Source organism: Podarcis pityusensis, assembly GCF_964106645.2.
Source record: "Podarcis pityusensis genome assembly, chromosome: 12".
NCBI lineage: Eukaryota > Metazoa > Chordata > Lepidosauria > Squamata > Lacertidae > Podarcis > Podarcis pityusensis.
In genome coordinates this window covers 12,120,426-12,143,776 of record NC_138037.1, presented here as the reverse complement: position 1 = coordinate 12,143,776, position 23,351 = coordinate 12,120,426, and the positions used below count along the sequence as shown (strand labels likewise).

Sequence of the window (23,351 nt, the reverse complement as noted above, 5' to 3'; positions counted from 1 at the left end):
GGGATAAAGTTTAAAGGGTACCACTGCTCTCTCCATCAAATCCTTGGGAGTATGGAGTATGGAGCAACCCCATGCAAGAAAAAATGGGACAGCTGTGGTCCATGAAACCAGTGGTTAACATTGTCAGGGCAGCATCTTAAAACATGCCTTAGAGCAGGGATTGTCCAACCACCACCCGTGCCAACCAGCATGGCCAATGTTCAGGGCTGATTGGAGTTGTAGACCAGCATGTTGCCAGCCCTCCCTGTGAGGGGGAGGTAGAAAAAACCCCTCCGGGCTGCAGCAGAGTTTCAGCAGGAAGCAGATACTGTTCAGATATGTAGCATTCCGAATTTCTTTATTTCTTTACAGTAAATTAAAACAACAAAGCATAGCTAGTGTGAGCTGCGTGCTTCACACATACGACGTCTCCTCTGTGTGAGAGCGGAGAGAACAAAGAGCGGAAGTTACAGAAGTTTACTTCCGTTCTCGTACAGGAATGTAAACATGGATATCATGTCACATCAGCAATGGGGAATGAAATTACTGACACAGCATCACCTGGATGGACCAAGGTTAGCCATCCCCAATAGGTACCTCTATTGTGGTGGTCTCCAGGAAAATAGCAGGAGAGAGAAGGGTTACTGCCCCTTCCCCAGAGCTGTGATCCCAGGCACTTTATCAGCTCCCATCACCACTAAGGCTCCACTGAAATACAGTGGTACCTCAGGTTACAAACACTTTGGGTTACAGACTCTGGTAACTGGGAAGTACAGTGGTACCTTGGGTTACAAACGCTTCAGGTTACAGATGCTTCAGGTTACAGACGCTTCAGGTTACAGACTCTGCTAACTCAGAAATAGTACCTTGGGTTAAGAACTTTACCTCAGGATGAGAACAGAAATTGCACGGCGGCAGCGGGAGGCCCCATAAGCTAAAGTGGTACCTCCGGTTAAGAATGGTTTCAGGTTAAGAACGGACCTCCAGAACGAATTAAGTTCATAACCAGAGGTACCACTGTAAAAACAAGCTAAAGGAGAGACTGCAGAAGAGGTAGCCGGAACTTATTTGCAATTCCTGAATCTTCAAGACAGACACAAATAAAGCCATACCTTTATGACAGAAATTATAGCCCTTGCCGTGACAAACAGCTCCAGGGAGTTACCGGATCCCTGTTGCCATGTGAGGAATTCAGTGTTAAGTCCCATTGAAATTAATCGACATGACTAGCTCAAGGGTATTAATTTAAACGAGTCTACTCTGAGTAAAAATTAGTTGACCAGAACCCTAATAATTAATAATAATAATAATAATAATAATAATAATAATAATAATAATAATTTATTCTTTATACCCCGCCCATCTGGCTGGGTTTCCCCAGCCACTCTGGGTGGCTTCCAGCAAAACACTAAAATACAATAACCTATTAAACATTAAAAGCTTCCCTAAACACTCCCAACAAAGTGTTGGGAGTGTGTATCCATAAACACATATCAGCAAAGAGATGTGTACTACTATATCAAGAAATTTTAAATCTCATACAGCAACCTGATATAGCACAATATAATCATTGGAAGATTTGGAGGGTGGATGGCATATTCACAGAGACACATTCAGTGTCAATGCCAAAGAATGGGCATGTGCATAAGCTCTAAATGGGCTCATGCCATGAAAGGACAAAGCCTGGCAGAAGGATTTCCAATTGGAGGAAATCAGTTTTAATACACAGCAACAGAAAGGAGATTCACGTATGTGGGTATCTGCCCCAGATGAAAGGGAGTCATTAAAGTTTGCAGTTCTAATAACACTTACATAGGAGTAAAAGCCATTCAGTTCACTGGGACTAGCAAGAAAACATGCTGAGGACCGCAGTGCAAGATACTCTATATATGTGCTACACACTAATGCGAACATTTAAAATTAGATTATATCTGGAAAAGTAAAACAGAAGTCCAATTTCCCTATTATGGTGGCCATGTGCTATTCTTAAAAAAGAGATCTTCATGTCTGACTCTGCTTCTGGAAACTAGCAAATCAGGTTAGTGGAATTATTAGTTTCAAGTATTTCAAAACAGGCTCTGCAAAGTCACCATAATTGTGAAATGCCCCATAATTTGTATCAGGCAAAGCTGGTGCAGCCTGTGTCTTGTTCTGCACAATGTTTAGACAATCTTCCTTTTCAGGGTTTCCCCTATAGATTTCACGTATGAAAACAAACGACATATTTGAAAGTACTAATGGCACATTTGCAGGCTTCCATCACCAGAAACTCTCAAAGCATATATGAGTGGCAAAGCAGGAAGAATACTAAATGAGAAACCTCCAGTTGCAGATGGTCACTGAAATATGCAGCCCCTTTCTCACATTCCTTAAGTGGTACAGTCCCATCAGAGCTACTCCACAGACCTTTCTGAAGGTGTAACTTACACAGAATCTTGCCACTGGAACCATCTAGGCCTGGACTGGAATAAAGCAAGAAATATTTCTCAGCAACACAATCTGAGGCTGGAGACCCCCTCCGCACTCCCAAAACTGAAGGCAAGCAGAAGGAGATGTTGTATGTTATCCCATTTTTGCATCTGGTAAACAGGTGCTGCTTTGTATATTATTTCAGATACCTGTTTGACCAGAAGCATCAGGGAGATATGTCCATGTCCATGCTATGTAAAGGGTAATCTTACTGAAACCACTTTGAATTATTTAAAGAATTATTGTCTGTTCTCAGCTTTTAACTGGAGATTGAAGGGTCTGAGACTGAAACCTTAATATTTGCAGAAGAAATGCTTTGGCCCAGTGGTTTTCAACCACTGTGTCGTGGCACCCTGGGGTGCCTTGAATGATGGTGGGCAACACTGGCCTCTGTCCCTCTTTCCTTCCTTCCCTCCTCTGATGCCCTCTTGTGTCTTGGCCTCCCAAAGGCTTAGATAGCTGTTGGTTGCAGCAGCCCTGGTTACAAGCTCTTACGGTGCCTCTGGGGCTGGCCAGGGGGTGCTTCTCAGGCCCCTGTGGGGCAGTGTGAGGAGGTACCTCTCTTTGGGGCAAGGGGGCAGCTCAGAGGCCAGGGGCGGCAGTAGTGGCTGCCCAGAGAACTTCCAAGGAGAGGGGAGAGGAAAGGAGGCTGAAGGAACATTCCACAAGGGAGGGTGTTCAAAAAAGGGTGAGAGGCTGCCAGCTCTGCAGGCAAGGGGTGACACAACTGGGTTCCTGAGCCCCACAAGGATGCTGCAGAAAGAATGTGGTTGGTCAAGGGAGCCGTGGACTCAAAAGGACTGAAAACCTCTGCTTTAGCCACTAAGCTATGGCTTCTTCCTATATGTATTAAAGGCTGACATTACTTGCTGAGGATGTGTCTGCTACAGTATTCCAACCAGTTCTAACAGCTTGCCTTAATTGTGCTTACGCTGTAATGTTGGTGAGTTGTGGAAAAGGTGTTTGTTTGTAAGAGTAACTCATATCCTCTTTAAAACTAGAACGATCTCTTGTATATGATTTCAAGCTTATTCTGTGAAAACTGTAAGCCGCCAAACTCAATATATACGAAGGAGATGTGGCAGGAATAATTTTATGGTACTCTAATTCAAAAATTCCTCCTTTTGGAGCAGACACTGAAGAAAAGATGTTTCATTCTTGTATTCTCCATCTACTTTTCAGATGTCATTGTAACACTGATTGTGAAGCCTCCTTTGCACGGCTCAGTCATTCGAGCATTATAAATACATCCTAGAGCACATTTATATTTTGAAAGCGGCCCCCTGCTCCTCTCCCCAGCGAATGTACACACTCTCTCTCTTCAGAACTATAACTTGGGCTTTGCAACCAAGCAACTGCAATAATTTAGACACTTTTAAAGAAATCTCTGCAGCTCATTTCAGCTGCCTTGCAGAACTAAAAAGAGCCTTTCAATGCGTCCGAATAGAATATTGGCTGGATACAATTTTGCATCCCAGGCTTCTAAAGTAGTCATTTTAAATGATAACTGCCTTGTTATATTACTTAAAGTATGTATCAGCAAATGTGTCCTTTATTATGAACCCTGAATTGTGCTTTTAAATTCTGCATGATGGATTATCTTGTATTCTGTAACCTAATATCACTGATGCTTATGTAGGGCACCACTGTAAATTAGATCTCTTCATGTGAAATGAAACATGCTGCTTCATTGATAATATTTTATTACATTAACGGGACATTAGAATAAGGAGAGAAGATGGCTTCATGGTTAGCATAAATAATGAAGCCCTGGGAGTCTTGCTAGGCAACCTCTGGTGAGATGACTCAACAAGTTCAAGCCAAGGGAGAGATGGAGAACCCATAACAGCATTGCTATGAGGCCTGGGTTCAGATAATGGCTCGCTATCAAAGTCTCACCCTTTTGTTAAGCAAAACAGGATGGCCAGTTTTCTGTCCTTTTCTCACCAGGATGAGCAAGGTCAGAAATGGGCAGGAACTCTGAGGGAAAGACAGAAAATTGCTCATCTCAAATCCCCTCCTACTAAGGAGGCATTAGCCAAGAACATTATTAAAACTCCAGATTTTCCAGTAGTTGGCTACCTCTTCTAGTTCCAACAGGAAAGCACTTACCCCAGAAGCTTCACTTTAAGGACAGGTATACTTTCTTCTTCGCCCCTCTTTCCACTTCTAGTGTGGGTTTATGGCAAAATTGCCTCGCTGACATTTCTGTAGGCCTTTTAGAATAAGTTAGGGGATCTTTTACTCTTTAATCAAGGAGTGAATGCAGTGCAGGATTTGCTACCTGCTTAGATTGTAACTTTGTGGTTTGAAGCAGCATTTATATATCGTCAGTCTTATTTCATGTAGTAAACCAAGCTTTCTTTATTCCTTTGTGTGAGGGCTTCTTGTGGGCATAAGGTTAACCCATATCCATAACAAGCACATATCATAATGCCAGCAAAATATCCTAAAGCTATCAGCAGTGTATATATGGACATACACAAGTGCTGGCGAGTCCAGGTACACACTTGCAATGTTTTCTCCGCTTACTCGGTGATGCATTAGTGGCTGCTAGGGAGCGGAATATGAGGATCGACACCACAGTGTCTGGGTGAGACAAAACTTCTCTTGGGGGAGAATAGCAGGGGCATCTTCATCAGACTACAGTGTGGGGGAAGGAAGGTTTATGTGCCCTGATTCCCCCCCTCCTCCTCCATCCCAATGCTGCTATTTAAAAGTGGGCAATTTAATTATATTCATAAAACTAACACTGTGTCTAGCTTAGCACTCAATCCATGCCGACTGACAGCCAAGTTTCCTTAGCCTTGCCTTAGGACTTGCATGAATTCAGAGTGCACCCTGGAGTACAAACAACACTCCTGTGTAGCTGCACATTGTATGGGAAAGTTGGCGATGATGGACGCACTACATTTGCAGCCGTGCTGAGCTTGGCTCCCTTCAGCTAGATTCAGAACTGGGTCAGCAATTATGAGCATCACTGGACAGTTCCAGGACTAAATTATGATTTATTTCTGAGAGTTCCAAAATGACCTGTAATGCTGCCTGCACCTTATTATACTGCCGCAGCCTCAATATCCCTGATTCCTAGAGGTTTAAAAAACAATCCTTTTGGTCTCACTTGCTTTGAGCTCAGGTTAGTGAGGTGGGGTGGGGTGGGAGGAAAAAGAGACTTAAAACCACATCTGTTCTCCATTTGTAATTGCAAACAAACTTGTCAAGTAAATGATTCTATATTATTAACACATGCGAGCACCACAGCATAGTAAATTCATAATCTGAACCAAGAAATGAGAACTTTGCAAGAACTCAGTCGTTTAGTGTGGCAGGGTGTAAACATTGGAACTCCCTGCCTATTGAGCTCAAGCAGGCGGCTTCACTTTACACTTTTTGGTACCTGCTAAAAACATTATTTTTTAGACAAGCCTACCTTAGGTGCTTAGAAAGCTGAGGCAATTTTATTCTTTTTTAGTATATTAACTTTTGTACGTTTTAAAGTAACGTTTTGTTTTTTCTTGATTTTACTGTCTTATCTTTTTGTAACCTGCTTTGAAGTGTTGTTGTTTTTTTACAATCAAGTGGTGCATAAATTTTATGAAACAAATAAATAAAAATAAATGAACTTTGGCAGTTAACAGTACAGCTGTCAGGAAGCTTGTCCGCCATTTCTGATCTTTTCACCAAATACATGCTTCTGAGGAACCCCAGTATTCCTTAGAACAGGTTGGGGAGCCTGTGGCCTCCAGATGGTGCTAGACCTCAAGTTTCAGCCCCAGTCAGAATGGCCAATAGTCAAGGATGATGGGAGTTGTAGTTAAGCATCTTCTGGACAGCCATAGGCTAAAGTTACCAGATTTTTTCCAATGAATCCGAGGACACTTTTCAACTCCCTACTAAATAGATGGATTTTGTCAGGGGACTGATTTGTAAATCAGTCCCCAGGAAATGGGGATGTCTGGTAACCTTATCATAGGCTGCCCGTCCTAGCACAGAGTCTGAAAACTACCATTTTAGGTGTTATGCAAAATTCTAGGCTCCTCACATCTTCCTCAAGCTAAGAGTAGCCATAATGAGATTCCTCCTTTGCCCTGACAGACTCCCCTTTCCCAATTGCTTAATGGATTGTTTCTCTTGAGGCTATCCCTTTGACGTCTCCTCCAAATGAACAGATAGGTATGGCTATTAATGATTATGATATGCTCCATTCCTGGCTTCCTGCTCGCCTCCTACAAGTCACCTAAACCAACCTAATGACACATGGCGGACTGCAGCTTAATTTTGACTCAGATGTTACCGCAAATGAAAAGATGAAAAGATATGAGAGAATCAAATCGTGGAAAGTTAATGGTGCGGGCTCTGTGGAAACCCGGCTCAAAAACAAACACACCCGCCAGGTTTATGTTCATGCACAAATCGAAAGAGCTGGCTGGATTGAAATCGGCAACCAAAGAGCCTTTCATGAGGCTCTTCCCCACTTCCAAAAACTGCCCTGTACAACTTCCTCAGACTCAGTGAGACCCACAGGCCTGAGTTCAAGTCAGTGAAAAATATAATGAATGAGAAGTGTCAGAAGTGCTGCTGCCGCCTTGCGGTCCAGATGTAAGAGTCCGTGCCTCTAGCAATTCAGTGGCAGAGCACATGCTTTGTGTGTAGATGGTGCCGTGAGCAATCCCATAAATTTTCACTTTAAAGGACAGCAGCATCATGGAAGAGATATCCGTCCCTGTCTTTGGAATGCTGATGCCCATAAAAAGAGGCAGGGGTTAGATGCACCTGGGGCGAAGGCAGCTGCTGTGACTCGGTTGAGAACGCAGCTCTTTAGCCCATAGCAGGTGTTCATTCAGCAACTATCAGGGATGACCAAATTTGTCATTGTTGGTAACTCTCAGTTTCTCATTCCTCTAATCTTAAGTTCAGTTGTCTACATTTCCACAGAAGTTTTCAATCGGTTGTTTAAATAAAAGTCCTCATGAAAATGCACAAACATTTTAGAGCAGGGTTTCCCAAACCTGGGTCTCCAGCTGTCTTTTGGACTAAACTCCCTTCGTCCCTAGCTAGCAGGACCAATGGTCAAGGATAATGGGAACTGTAGTTCCAAAACTGCTGGAGACCCAAGTTTGGGAAACCCTGTTTTAGAACTAATTTCTCCAGTGTACATGTGTTCTGTATGCAATTTTGCCCAATATACACAGTTTTTGCATAGCAAAATATCTCGATAGAACACAATTTTGTATATTGTTTTTCTAACATTATACAGTGGTACCTAGGGTTAAGTACTTAATTCGTTCCAGAGGTCTGTTCTTAACCTGAAACTGTTCTTAACTTGAAGCACCACTTTAGCTAATGGGGCCTCCTGCTGCCGCCGCGCTGCCAGAGCACGATTTCTGTTCTCATCCTGAAGCAAAGTTCTTAACCTGAAGCAGTATTTCTGGGTTAGCGGAGTCTGTAACCTGAAGCGTATGTAACCCGAGGTACCACTGTACATTGTACATTGTTATGCAAACTACACATTGCCTGGGTGGAGAAATATACCGCAAATTTTTAGAAGTGTGAATATCAATTGTTGTCACACTCTCCTTCCGCCTTCTCCACATTGCTTGACTTGAGAGCTGAACTGCAAAATAAGTGCAAATTTCAAAGGATGACTGTGTTTCAATTTGTGTATTGTTTTGGAAAAAGATGAATTTGGTAGGTTCACCTTTATATGCAAACTTAATTGAATCCCTACCATGCCTAATTAGGGATTTATCTATGAGAAGATCAGTTACAGGGAATAAACTTTCCTGGAAGTAGACTTGTTCACAATTACCAATGGTACAATATGTGAGCATGATCACAGAATCATAGAAGAGTTGGAAGGGACCCTGAGAGTTATCTAGTCCAACCTCCAGGAATCTCAAAAGGAATCTGAAACCATACCATACCCTGCTTAGCTTTGCAAATGTGCTAGCAGTTTTATTGCTGCACCACTAGGATGGTTTACTTGTGTGCAATATGGAGCCACGAGTGAGCATTGGCTGTGTTACAGGGTACATTCTCAAAAGGCCTGGACAATGAGTAATATCTCAGAATCTTCTAGAACACCCACCGTTTCCAAGGCAGGCAAGGAAAGACTGAAAATTTTCACTGAACGCAAACTATTTGTATGTCAGCGCCTTAAGTAAACACTGGCAGCACCTACTGCTTTCACAGCAATCAGTAAGGACAGAAAGGGATACATGCAGGATTGGTTGATGAGCTGTCTACATCCATGGTGTATCATTCTATTGCCTGCCCTAAGCACCAAATTGGAAACTGAGGCTTATTCCTCCCTAAAGCAGGTACTGTGCAGAATAAAAGGAGAACACTCTCCCCACAGAGCTTATTGCAGCTTATAGTCTGTGCAGTTGTTTCCATCTTAACTGCTGGTGGAGGAGGGACCCAGATAGGACTTCCTGCATGCCCAACTAATGCACAAGACTGAAAACAGAAATGCACATAATTTAATCACCCAGTCTCAACTGCAGATGCACTCCGTTCGTAGAAAGCAAAAACAAACAAACCAATTAAAGAACTGAATAATAGTAGTAAATCATTTTCTCCCTCCTAACTCCTTCAAGAGCTCCCGAAGGCAGTCTCTGGTTATTGCAGGAGTGCTTTATTTTATGCACAGCTGCATCATGTGACACGGTGTTAATCCAATGATCACAAAGAGCAAAAGGAAACCGACAAGAGCTGTGGGGAAACACAATGCACAAGACTGGCAGCATCGCAGAGCATCCTCAAAGGATCAGACTGAGCCATCAGCATTTCCTTTCCTCTCTCTCCTCTCCTCCCCATCCCTGCCTCCTGTGCAAGACAGAGACTTCCCCACCCCACGATTCTATCAGCGGTGAAACTGCTTGCTTGGTCTGCAGGAAGAGGGCCTGTTTCGAAATTATTCAAGGCACGTAAAAAAGATGAGGAAGCCATGCTACTCCATGAGAAAGCCCCTGAAATTTGGAGTTGTGCAATACCTACTTTGGGGAAGGGACATAGCTCAGTGGGAGAGCATCTACTTCACATGCAGAAGGACCCAAATTCAGTTCCCAGCAGAGGGATAGTCTGCCTCAGTCGGAAGCAGGTTCCTTTTATTAGAACCAACCACAAATGGCACGAAACAGTGAGCAACAGTGAACTACAAACCTTGCTCACTTTCCTGACATTTTGGTTGCCCCTTATTAAGGTATTGTCCAGCTGTGGACTCTGGAATGCATAGAAATAGTATGTGCTTTAATTCGTTTACTGTAATGCAAAAGGCTCCTATTGCTATGTCATTTTCATTATCCCTGAACCTCCAGTTTCAGGGGCACTCTACCTCTGAATACTCGTTACTGGAGGACAAACAACAGGGAAGGCTCTTGCCTCCGTGGCCTTATTTGTTGGGCTTCCCAGAAGCCTCTGGCTGGCTGCTGCTGGGACTAGGCAGACCTCTGATTTTATCTAGCAGAGCAATTTTTATATGAGTGCTTTGTTTTTAATCACGTAAATGCTCCCGCAGCCCAAAAGGTGTTTGCCACCCCGTTCTTGATAAACTTCATAAACAGCTCCATGACTTCCATTTTACAACTGGAGAAGCAGAGCCAGGTTTGGCCTAATCCACATCTCAGTGCTGCTTCTCATTTTACATGATGTACTGTGTGCAGATACCCGACTACCTTCTTGACAGCTGCGGCTCACATTGGTGCAAATGATTTTGTAACGAAACAGCCACTTGCAAAAGGTTTCCTTACCAGCTGTTGGCCTTTGGGTCCCCATCCTGCATACTGAAGCTTTGTATTGCTAACTTCGGGAGGATACAAATTTTGAGGTTCCCTGTAGATAAAAAGAAAAGAAAAGGGAGAAGTAAGAACTTCAGCTGCATTAATACCTGGGATCAAATTTTACAAGAGCCAGTATCCAAAACGTTACTTTACGGTTTATCTCCAAGAGGTTGTGTGTGTCCAAAGAGCCCTTTTGACCATCCCACTTTTAGCAGTGGACAACCCCTCCCCTGCATTTATCGCCACAAACTTGCAAACACTTTCCCTTCTGGCTTCCATGATGCTGATTACAATGCAGCAAGGTGTGTTGTGTTAGGAGTAGGGATGGGAGGGTGTGTCCGTTTTGGTTCTCTCGGTTTCACATTATTCCAGTCATAGAGTCAGTTCTCCACATTTGTGCAGTAATTTGTGATATCCCTCCCCCCACCCCCGAAAAATTCTCATGGAAAAAAAATCCAGCATTTTAGTGTGAATTTCTTGTCTAACCCCCTGCAATGCAGGAATATGCAGCTATCCCATACGGGAATCAAACCTGCAACTTTGGCATTATCAACACCACGCTGTAACCAACTGAGCTATCCATGTGGCAGGCATAATGTTTTTGCACAGAAAGGGCAAACTATGCTGTTTCAAGAGGCTTGCAGATTATACGGATGGGACAGTGAAATTATATGCATGCCTACAAGAAGGGAGTCCCACTGCGTTCAATGAGGTTTAGCCCCAGGTACGTGGATACCAGTCTTAAGTCTGCCATGGTCGTCTGTCGCATGTAGCAACAGCTTTGTGTTAGCGCAGTCACTTGGATGGCAGGTTGGGCGAGACAGAGGTGAAACCATATGCCACTCTCTTCCTGTACACTTAGCCCATTTTCTCAGTATGTCAAGGGATAAAACAGAGATAGTAAGTAATGCACCGTGACAGCCCACTCTGTAGCAACTGATGCTAGCAATCTCAAGCCATGTGTTCACCCCCTAAACAGTGTTAATGTAGAACAAGCTGTGATTATAACTGTGCTTAGGAGAAAGGAAGATACACACGAACGAACACACACACACACACACACACACACACACACAACCAAGGTTGCTAATTTTTATTGCTGCTGGCAACTGTCTAACACATAGAAATTCAGGCAAGCTTTTCCTACCAAGAAGGTGAAGCAATAGGGGGAATTTAAGGCACAAAAACAGGGACAGTAAAATTATACCTTGCTTCTACTTCATTGTCCCTTTTTAAGAAGCTGCTCTCATTTGAACCAGTCACTTCATCCACAGAGGGGGAATTAAGGCTTTATTCCTGGAAAAACTTCCAGCGTGCATTACAACTGCACAAGATGCACATATTGCCAATTCTATTGCAGGCAAGTGGGAGTTTCCCCTGTAATCAGCAAAGGACTGCACACAACACCAGGTTATCAATTAAATTAAAAACTATTCTAACAAATCTATATGAAGATCGTGCTGTGGAGAGAGAATGAAATGGTTGTGTCGGAAAAAGTTGCCTTGTAGACATGAAAGAGAGTCAGACCCACTTCCCTTAGGTACCCACACAGGCCTCATGAATTCACAAATTCTGAGCACAGACTTCCTTCTACATTTCCATGCTTTAGTCAGCATAAAGCTTGCAAATATGCAGCTCTCCATATATTTTCATTAAAATTGGCTATGAAATATCTACCTAGCATCATGGGAGACACCCACATTTGTTCTGCTGCTGTTTAGAATCAGCTACCATAGAAGGAATTGTTCATCCTCTCAAACACATTTGAGAAAATTATGTGTAGAAATACGACACATATTCTGCTGACTTTTGAAGCTGTGAACTTTTTATGGTTCTGTACCTTCAAAGTCAACTTGGACTGGACAGAGGACACCTTCAGACAGACGGCTGTCCTTTGACTGTCTTTCAAGAAAAGAGGACTGTAAAGTAGGACACATGGTAGTGACCCTAGTAGAGGGCAGAAAACAACAACAACCCGCCCCAGAATCTTCAACAGGCTTTCTGAACACGTGACCTTCTCTTGCCTAATAAAAATATTTGGGCAAGCGTTTTCCCTCTTGCTCAGAAAATGTTATGTTACACCTTTTCCAAATCAACAGATTGTACACTTTACTTAAGGCTTGTAACTAAAGCTTCAGGGAACGAATGTAGCATCAAGAAGCCACAGTCCCAATTATAAGCAATCATCCAGAGCACATAACAGACAGGCCCTGTCAGTTCCATTCACTGCATCATCTTTCTGAAGCACAAACCTGCTTTGATAACGGATAAGGGGTAACATAACACAGATGAATGAAGGCTCCCCCCTTTTCTAACTGCCATATACAAGTTCTGCTGCTTTTAAGAGCTTTGTTTCCCTCCCTCTCTCCCCTGTCACTCTCTGTTATCTATTTTTAAAGATGAGAAATAATTCTAGCTATTGATCTACCTTCTGGTTAATTTTCTGATGCCTGTGGATGAAGCAAGGCTGCAAAACATTTCTGGTTTGCTTCCAAAATCTACAGTGACTTTGCAAACAACAATAGATGAGGGAGAAATATAATATTGCAGCATTCAGGTGAATAATACATTGCCAAGCGATGCCTGGCTCAGCATCACTGCAGGTAACAATGGTTTATTGGTCTCAATTTTTTTTAAACTGGAGCGATTCCTTTTCAGTTTATGATTAGACAAGCTGGAAAGGCTAGAGGCAGAAAAAAGTTTTCAACAGAGTTGAAAGTTCATAGGAGAAGAACTATTGTTACTTTTGATGTACAGAGCAATTCATTGTGCCTCTGGTCAACCTCAGTAAGGGAATCTTATGTTTCAAGAATTAGAAAAACCTGCAGAAACAATGTGACCAAACTGATGTTGGGGTAAGCCTGTGCAACAATGAACATTTTGCTCTATTGTACCAATTTCAACACCTGGAAAATGACTATTCTTTCTTAATTCAAGGTTAAGGAACCTATGGCCATGCTGGCTGGGACTGATGGGAGTTGTGAAGTCCAACTGCACCTGCAAAACCACAGGTTCCCTGTCCCTGGGCTAATGAGATACCATCTACAATGCTTTCTAATCCTGCTTCTTCTTCTTCCATTCAATAAGGCTTGAGTCTAAGCCTTTAGCCATGAATTAACTTAAGAGATCTGAGTTACTGTCAAACCCCAGCTCCTTCCTCAGGGCAGCTTCCCCTTGTGCTGCTCTTTCAAAATACCTATTCATCTGAGAGGTGACTCAGAGGTTGAACTGAACCCAGAGTCAACAATCCCTGCCGAGATCAGGGCTTGCTCTAAGTCATGGAAGTCATGAAATGGATTGTCATGTATTGTGGAGGAGTCTCTCCAACCTTGCTCTGCCCTCCAGCCGTTGTTGGGGTCTACAACTCTCATCATCCCTGACCACTTGGCCATACTGGCTGGGGCTGATGAGAGCTGGAGAACAGAATGTGGAGGCTACCACTTGCTGAACCTTCTGTCTCTTCTCTTGGTTCTGACCTTAGTATTCTCTAAGAATTAAATTTAACTCAATAAACATTCTTCTATTCTTCTGTTGTTTCTCTGAGTCTTCCCTTGTGGTCTTATTTGTAGAACACAGGCACATCAACAAGCATTTGGAAGGTGGACTTGAAATGCCACTGTATCATGGAACGCAGATCCATGTTTCCAACAATCTCATTCATTTTTCTCTCGTGTTCCAGATCATTTATTATTTTCAGTATTTAACTACTCAGCCAGGGTTCAGTTAATTAATTTGCCTTCCATTCACTTCATTTCTGCCATGATATTTTGAGTATAATTACTCTTGTCACTGTGCAAAAGGTGTGAGCTTCACATATAATCTTCACCCAGAAGATGTGCTGACTTCTCTATAGAAGCCAGCATGCACGAAGATCAGTCAAGGGTTTATTTACATTCTTTCTTAATTTTTGCAAGTGATATCAATTAATAGGGAAGGCGAGAGTTAAGGTGTTCTTTTTGAGATAACAAGTTGTTAAAGTGGTTAAGTATATTGCTGTTTAATGGCTGATAAGAGCTAATGGTTAGGAGGCAGTTGGAAACATCTTTGTCATTGAATTAGGGTGATCATTGCGTCCTTCTGCAAAACAAACAAAAAATAAAAATAAAACCAACCCTGCTGTGACTGGGAATCCCTCTGTTCATTCTGCTGGACCTCTGCCTCAGTATCCTGCCCTGACAGCAATCCTTGCAATGGACTGTCCAGGAAGAGAGCACCCTGTACAGGAGCACCTAACACTCTAATCTTCTGTTGCAGTCCTGAGGCACCATGAAGATGACCAAGGCTGCAGTCTTATGCTTATTCGTTTGAGAGTAAGTCTCACTGAATGCATATATGCCTTACTTCTGAGCAAATGTGCTTAGAATTGGTTTTCCTCAAGTCTACACACTGATTTGATGAATGGTTTATCAGGTGCACGACGAGGACAGTGAAGTATATGGATGCATATGTAACATTTTGCAAAATTAAAATTTAAAGATATAGACTGAAATCCAAAATCCTATATATGAGTCAATCAGTTAATGAGATTCATTCAGTAGGGACTGGGTGTCCATCAAGTTGGCATGCTGAACTCTAGCAGGCTGGTGCTCAGTTTTCTGCTCATTGGGATAACTGCATGTGATATAATCACTGTTTGTAGTGCCTTAGCCAATATGGGTTGGTTCAGTTCCCCCACCGTCCTGCAAAAAATATGTCAAATATGCCAAACTGGCTCACTGCTGTTCCATTAATTCCTTGTGCATCCAACTGCCCTTCATCAGAAGTTGGAAGATATGGAACATGGAGTCTCCACCCTATGCACTTGGAGTTGTTTATTGCCTGGTTTAACTCACAGAGGACTGCCTCTGCTTTGCAGTCTCTCAACTGCATTGGAACTGGGGCTGAAATGAAATGTCCCTATATAATGGCCAAAAAAGGAGGGCAGTATAGAAAGAAATTAATGTTAGTGGCAGGCTGGTGAGTGTTGAGAAAAACATAAGTTTCCAGAAGGCACCAAGACACTTTGACAGAAAGAAAAGGCCTTGTTAAAAAAAATAAAAAAATGCATGATTTGTTTACTTCAACACTTGCAAATGAGGAAAGGAGAAAAATGACAGGATGAGAAGCACTTCCCAGCAGACACGCAGACGTACAAGGAGAAAGAAAAAACACAGGAACTGTAGAGCTTACCTGAACGGATAATCAAAAAACCCCACACTCTCTGAAACTGTGTCTCAGAGAATGAATGGCATTCTGAATTCTAACAGAGGGTTTTATAACTGGGAGAAAATCTCCCAGACAGGATGATATGCCCCCTGTATAACTTGAACTTTGATACAAAATGTGCAATTATTTGTGGCGCTGTGGGTTAAACCACAGAGCCTAGGACTTGCAGATCAGAAGGTCGGCACTTTGAATCCCCATGACAGGGTGAGCTCCCGTTGCTCGGTCCCTGCTCCTGCCAACCTAGCAGTTCAAAAGCATGTCAAAGTGCACGTAGATAAATAGGTACCGCTCCAGAGGAAAGGTAAATGGCGTTTCTGTGCACTGCTCTGGTTCGCCAGAAGCAGCTTAGTCATGCTGGCCACATGACCCGGAAGCTGTACGCCGGCTCCCACGGCCAATAAAGCGAGATGAGCACTGCAACCCCAGAGTCAGTCACGACTGGACCTAATGGTCAGGGGTCCCTTTACCTTAAAAAAAGGTAATATTCCCTATATGTTTGTTTAGACAAGACATGGGTTCCTAAGAATGTAAGGAGAGCCCTGCTGCCTCAGCCCAAAGGCCCATGTAACCCAGCATCCTGTTCTCGCAATGTCCAACAGGAAACCCACAAGCAACACCTGAGCACAGTAGTGCTCTTTCCTGGCTCCTTTTTGGACAGAGATGACTTGGCCACGGTTCTTAAAGCAGCTGCATTGACTCCCCGTTTGTTTCCAGGTCCAATTCAAGGTGCTCATGTTAGTGTTTAAAGCCCTAGTTGACTTAGTTCCCAAATATGTGAAAGATCTCCTCCTTTCCTACAGACCCTACCAGATGTTAAGAGCAGCACTTGGTAGTTCTTCCAACCCCAGAAAGTTGGGGGGCAGGATAACAGGAATGGGCGTTCCCTGTGGCAACCCTTAAGTTGTGGAATTCCCTCCCCACCGAATTGTGTCTAGCTCAGGCTTTCTCAGCCTCAGCCCTCCAGATATTTTTGGCCTACAACTCCCATGATCCCTAGCTAGCAGGACCAATGGTCAGGGATGATGGCAATTGTAGTCTCAAAACATCTGGAGGGCTGAGGTTGAGGAAGCCTGGTCTAGCTTCTTCATTTTCTGCTTTCCATGAATGCACCTCTTAACAACAATAACTACTTGATGAAGATAATGAAACAAGCCAGTGTCAGTCACAGAATAGCTGCAGTGGAAGAACAGTCTTCCAGAGGTAAAAGAGAATTTTAGACCACAGCAATGTTTTCATAATGCAAGTTCACCCAGGATCGTAGAGGGTGCTTGTAGCCATTTTTGCTTCTTTCATGATAGTACTGATGCATCGGTCAAGGTGTCCTCAAACAGTATGCTGCCTGGTGTCCTAAAGCATGTACAAGCTTGCTATGTAACTTGCAAGGCTCAGATCACAGCAGGAGCCAGTGTTTGTCCACTGGGGACACTACGCTGGCAGCCTTCTATTCCTTGAAAAATTCTGGAAGCAATTTAAAAATCTGGCAAGGGCTGGTGAACAATAGGGAGTTACAGTAATCCAGTCTGGGTGACACAGAATCATTGATCAGGACTGCAAGTTTTGCAGCGTAGATAACTTTGGCATCCCAAAAATGTTCTGTAGACAGAGATAAGATTCCCTTTCCTTTAAGAGATGGTGGCATCATATTCCTCATTTGGCTTCTCTAATTCGGCTTCTGACTCAGCTGCTATAAGCTATGCCTTATCCACCAAAGGGAAGGCAAGAAGCTGAAAGCAACCGAATGATAAAACGAACCACTTAGAAGGAAAGAGCTCTAAGAGGCATTAAATATTGTACAGATTTTGCAGGCCACTTGGTTTTCTGGGCTTCATAGCCACATGCCGAGAAGGATCACTGTTATCTCCAGCAGCATGTTCTAGCATTCAATTGCTGCAGGAATGACTGGCAATCCAGATGTTTAAACATGGGTGGGGTGGGGGTTGCCTATTGAGTTTAGATGGGTTTTGTCAACAATGCCTGATTTGTGAGATACAGATGAATTTTGGGAGGAAGTGAACTCTCTGACACTTTTGTGTTTTGTGGGACACAAAAGATATCCAGACCAAACTGCTATAAAAGGATTGCCTTGCAAAGAACTATTGGCAATCCATTTCTGCACAAACCTTAACTAGCATGGAGCTGGAGATTCCGAATCTAAGCTTTACTACTTTGAATTTAATCATCCAGAAGCATAGCAGCAAATCAAACATTCACAAGGCAGCAAATGCATCGCTGGGTAACTCCAATAGGGCACAGCCAGATGAACGTAAAAAGATGTGTTGTTTTTTGTGCAAGACTGAAGGTGGAAGTGGCTGAGTCTGCACCATATTCCTTGATCTGGCACTGTTTGCGCTCCAGTTTCTTTCTTTCTAGTACTGAAGATTGTGCCTCATTAAATAAATGATGGCTCTGCATAATTAGCCTGGAGTGCCTCTTCCTAATTATTCTTACCTTCCTTCTTCATTAACAGAGTAATTTAAAAAGGAAAGAAAAGATTGGGTTGAAACGGTGCATAGAAAACTGCCTTCTACAGAGGTAGATCATTGGTCCATCTAGTAACAGTGTCCTCTGACACTGGCCAGCAGCAGCTCTTCAGAGTTTCAGAAAAGGAGACTATCCCAGATGTTCCTGGAGTTGAGTAAAGCCGGAAGCTTTTGTATGTGAAGAACATAAGTGCATTATTTGTTTCTTTATTCACCTTCATATTATTATTCTGTCATCCACATTTAGTTGTTGTTGCTGGAATCCATCTGTCTTGGGAGACAAAGGAGGAATGTGCCTTCAGGGGTGAAGTCCAAGCACTGGAGGGTTACAGTGCCTGCCGTGGCTGTAGAGACCAATATGGGAGAGACATGTTTTGTTGCAGCTGGGGCACATTTAGCAATGCTCTGATAGAAATACATTGTCTGGCGGCCCCGTATAATCCTGTCCTTTCGGCTCTGCGGAAATATAATGGATTCTGCAACGAATGAAAGCAAAGAAGTCCGATAGACTTCGTGTCTACTGTGGGCTTTCTGTGCACCTCTAATTCATCACATTATATAGATCACTTGTTAAATATAAAACCACGGCAAAGGAAGCGAGAGTGCCTGACAACTTTCCTAAATCTTCCAGGCTCCATTTGCACTCTGGATACATCTGCAGCCACCTCTCTGGTTTGCCTCGCCTGCTTCTATCATCCGGAGTTCTCTGCTTTGTATGGAATTCATTACATCATACTTATTGATTACTCTGGTGCCTTTATTCTGCATTGTGGAGTTGCGTTACTATTGTTAAACTGGCTGTTTTGCTCCATTTATTACTGAATGCTGTTGCCTCCCCATAAGACTACTGAAGTTGAGGGGTATTCATCACAGAAACCTTAGGAGCCAACTTGGGGGGTCCCTTTGGCCCCTCCAATAAAATATTTGAGGGTTCTGCCCCCCAAAGTTGATGGGCATTGCTATTCAAATGGTATGGGTGAGCCTCGGCATACAACTGATTATGTGGGGTGGGGCTTACCTTCTCCCTCAATATTTTATTTGGCATCCCTGACAAAAACAATGAATGCTGATTTGATTGCAAAGATCCAAAGGGCTGTCACTGCAGAAGTTGGAGCAGGCTAGTTATCTGTTGCTCAAGAGAGCAAGACTAGAACCATTTGTAGGGAAGTACAAACTGAGCTAGACCATAAAGAAGGCTGATCGCCAAAGAATTGATGCTTTTGAATTATGGTGTTGGAGGAGACTCTTGAGAGTCCTGTGGACTGCAAGAAGATCAAACCTATCCATTCTTAAGGAAATCAGCCCTGAATGCTCACTGGAAGGACAGATTGTGAAGCTGAGGCTCCACTACTTTGGCCACCTCATGAGAAGAGAAGACTCCCTGGAAAAGACCCTGATGTTGGGAAAGATTGAGGGCACAAGGAGAAGGGGACGACAGAGGACGAGATGGTTGGGCAATGTTCTCGAAGCTACCAGCATGCGTTTGACCAAACTGCGGGAGGCAGTGGAAGACAGGAGTGCCTGGCGTGCTCTGGTCCATGTCAGACACGACTAAACGACTAAACAACAACAACAACAAACTGCTGATTGCATGGGAAGTGATAAGCTTTCTTCGGCAGGCACCATGGACAGGGGTTCGATTGGAGGACCTCTAAGGTCCCTTTGAACTCTACGATTTTATGGTAACAATGATCATGCTTGTTGTTGTTGTTGTTGTTGTTGTTGTTGCTTTTGCTGCTGCTGTACTCATGTGGCACAGAGTAACCACTCCACCAAAAAAGAATGTATTGAAAGGGAGGCTGGTTTTCATCCGGTTATGTGCCAGAGACTGTTAATTTGCACTGAGTCACTTGGCCTTCAAGATGCTTGCAAGAGGCTGGATGGGAAATGGGGAAGTGATCAGGCCTTTTTATCCTCTTCAGTACCACTTTATAATGCCAGCAGAAGAACACAATGATAACCTGCCACGCTAAAAGAAAATGAACCACAGGATTCTGCACAACACCATTATGATGGAGTAAAGCTGAATGTGTTTTGTAACGCTCTCATTGGAAAGATTGTTTGCATACGAAATAATACATATAAAAGAAATAATAATAAATGATGTGCAGTCTGTCGTGCAGTCAAACAGAGAGCTACACAAGAATTCTTGTCCTAAAATTTAGATTCTCCATAACTCAGAAGCATAGCACAGTGCAGTGCAACTGGAATCTGGCGTTAAGAAGAACACCACATTAACCATTTTGTGTGAATTGCTTTGTGGAGCAGCAAGACAGCAGCCCAAGTTACAGAAAATAAGAGAACCCACTAGATGGCAGCCTAGTGCAGCATGAACTTGATCCACAACATTATGGACTGAAAGGGGGGGGGGGGAGCAAATGAGAAGATGGACACGGGAGTCTGGAGGCTTTTTGCTGTGCTAATAAGCCCCTAATTTGAACACCTGCCGCTGAAAACAAGGGCATTAATGGACCATCCCTTTGCAAAATAAGAATAATAAAAGGTGTTCTTCTGGATAATGGTGGCTCGAACCTTAAGGTTCCACTCAAATGGCTGGAAAGCTCTCAGAGATAATATGAATGATAGGGTTTGCGGACAGAGGCACAGCCAGCAAAAAGGAATCAGAGCTCTATGATGTGTGATAGGGAAGACAGTGGATATTTGGTTCTCTAGCAGCATAAATAAACTGCACAATGGCTTAAATTCACAAACCTTAACCATTTATCAAAAATAATTTTAATAAAATGACACAAGCTAAACTGATTCTAGGAATGTGAAAGGCAGTTTGCAGCACACAGCATTTTCTTCAGATTTTATAAAATCCCTATACAGTGGTACCTCGGGTTACATACGCTTCAGGTTACATACGCTTCAGGTTACAGACTCTGCTAACCCAGAAATAGTACCTCAGTTTAAGAACTTTGCTTCAGGATGAGAACAGAAATTGTGCAGCGGTGGTGCAGCGGCAGCAGCAGGAGGCCCCATTAGCTAAAGTGGTGCTTTAGGTTAAGAACAGTTTCAGGTTAAGAACGGACCTCCAGAACGAATTAAGTACTTAACCCGAGGTACCACTGTATCTTCAAGTGAGGGACTGTAGCTCAGTGGCGAAAGACATTATTTGAGTGCTGAAGCTTCCGGGCATCACCGATTTAAAAGACCAGTTAGGAAGTGATGGGAAAGACCTCTGCAAAAGGCTACAGAGCAGGGATAGCCAACACAGGGCCCTCCAGGTAGTGCTGGACTCCATCTCCCATCAGCACCAACCAGTATGGTCAATGGTTGAACAATATAGGAGATGGAGTCCAAGAATGTCTGGACTTCAGACTGGGCAGCCCTGCCATAGAGACTCACTGCAACACTGAACTAGACAGACAAACAGTCTGACCTGGAATCAGGCAGTTTTCTATGGGTGATATTCAACATGAGTTACATGTACTGTAGAGTAGTTCCATTGGGACTAATAGGTTTAAGCCATTTTGACCCATTGGTGTCAATAGGTCTACAGTGAGGATGACTTAGTAGGATGACATCCTATGTTCCTAAGCGCAAATTATAAACTAACAATGGCATATGAGATGAACCAACTCAAGCAACACAACTGGGAACATCTAAATATGAAGAAAGTTAAGCTCAGGATCTGAATGGTTTTTTAAAAACAGCTTCTTTCAACCTTCTGCCTCCCTCATGCCACCACCACAATGCAGGGAGGTTTTTCCCATGGAGGAAGGAAACCTGAAATATATAGTTCTTGTGGCCTGTGGCCTCAGTGTACAAGAACATATTTATTTATTATTATAACATAATGACAATTGCTAACAACTCAAACAGAAGAATGGGTTTATCACATGATTCTGCTTATTGTGTCAACCGGCCCTTGAGATGGACAGCAGAGTGAGAAGGGAATGGAGAGGTTGAGTCAGGGTTGAAACAAGTGTGGCGAGGGATATGGGGCCCAATGGCATGACCATATCAGCAAGTGGCAGCCATGAAGGAAATAATAATAACAATCATCTTATTATTTGTACCCCACCCACTCTGGGCAGGCTGAAAATCCAGATTATGCAGACTTCTAACCACATCAGCCTGCAGCAAAATCATTGTAAGTGTCCACCAGAATGTGAAGGATCAGCTTGGCAAAACCCTCTGCGTACCAGCAGGTGCACACAACACAACTAGTCATAATGTTGCTTCCAAACACGGGTATTTCATTTTGCTGTTTTGACTGATAGCCATTGAAAGAGTTATCCTAAGCTTGCAGAAGTGAGTATTTTTACGCTTCCCTATATTAAAAGGTCTCAGGGGCAGGTTACAATACCTGAAATAGAAACATAACACTCCATTTTTTAAAATAAAATAAAGGAAAATGCAAATTTAATATGAAAGGTTAAAACCTATCAGTGGGTTAACTTTTCATAAATGTCTGGGCAGAAGGAGAGAGAGAACTTTTTCATAAATGTCTGGGCAGAAAGTCCTAGAATTGTGCAAGAATGTAAAAAAAGTTGGCACGTAGCGTATTTCCAGGGAAAGCCTTCCATAATTTGGGTGCATTGCCTGAAGAACAGACCCCACTTTCCTGATCGATCAACTTCACTGGGACACCCCGAAAAGGGGGGGGGAGGGACTCACTCCATCTACAGACCAACCCATGCTTACAAAACGTCTTTTGATGAAGAATACAATAGAAATCCAGGGAACACAGATCTGATCTAACAACAGATCAGTGAGCTGCAGTGTGCAGTGAACTACAGCTCTGATCTAAAAAGCCCTCACAGCAGGGAAGAATAGGCTGCTGTTTGAAATGTTGAATCTAATTTACTGTATGTCAGTCACAAAGAATTAGATGTTTCCTTTTTTTAAAAAAAAACCTACTGAAATCACTCTCTCTCTCTTGGGACAAGGATTCCTATTTGCTGAACTTTGCAATCAGTAACCAACAAGTAATCACTGTGCCGCCATATAACAGGGAAACCAACAAGTAAGTCTTAACTGCACTGGTTATTTGCTTGTGGATCCAATTCAAGGTGCTGACTTCTGTTGGTGCTGACCTTTAAAGCCCTAAATGGCCTCGGTCCAGTATACCCGAAGGAGCGTCTAAAACCCCATCATTCAACCGAGCGCCGAGGGCCTTCTGGCAGTTCCCTCACTGCGAGAAGCAAAGTTACAGGGAACCAGGCAGAGGGCCTTCTTGGTAGTGGCGCCCACCCTGTGGAACGCCCTCCCATCAGATGTCAAATAAATAAACAACTATCTGACGTTTAGAAGACATTGGAAGGTTCAGGGAAGTTTTTAATGACTGATGTTTTAATGTAGTTTTAATCTTTTGTTGGAAGTCGCCTAGAGTGGCTGGGGAAACCCAGCTAGATGGGCGGGGTCTGTATAAATAAATAAATAAATAAATAAATAGCTTTGAAGACCTAAACAGCTTGGAACCATATAG

At 43.1% G+C, this 23,351-nt stretch overlaps 1 protein-coding gene across 6 annotated transcripts in view; it reads right to left on the bottom strand.

Moving 5' to 3' along the window:
* Positions 1-23,351, bottom strand: part of DPP6 (dipeptidyl peptidase like 6) — a 483,312-nt gene that overhangs the window by 70,706 nt on the left and 389,255 nt on the right. For all 6 annotated transcript variants that reach the window (XM_080974041.1, XM_080974043.1, XM_080974040.1 and 3 more), the window contains exon 7: positions 10,200-10,281. In XM_080974041.1, the coding sequence (XP_080830167.1) occupies positions 10,200-10,281 (82 nt within the window). The remainder of the gene's footprint in view (positions 1-10,199; positions 10,282-23,351) is intronic.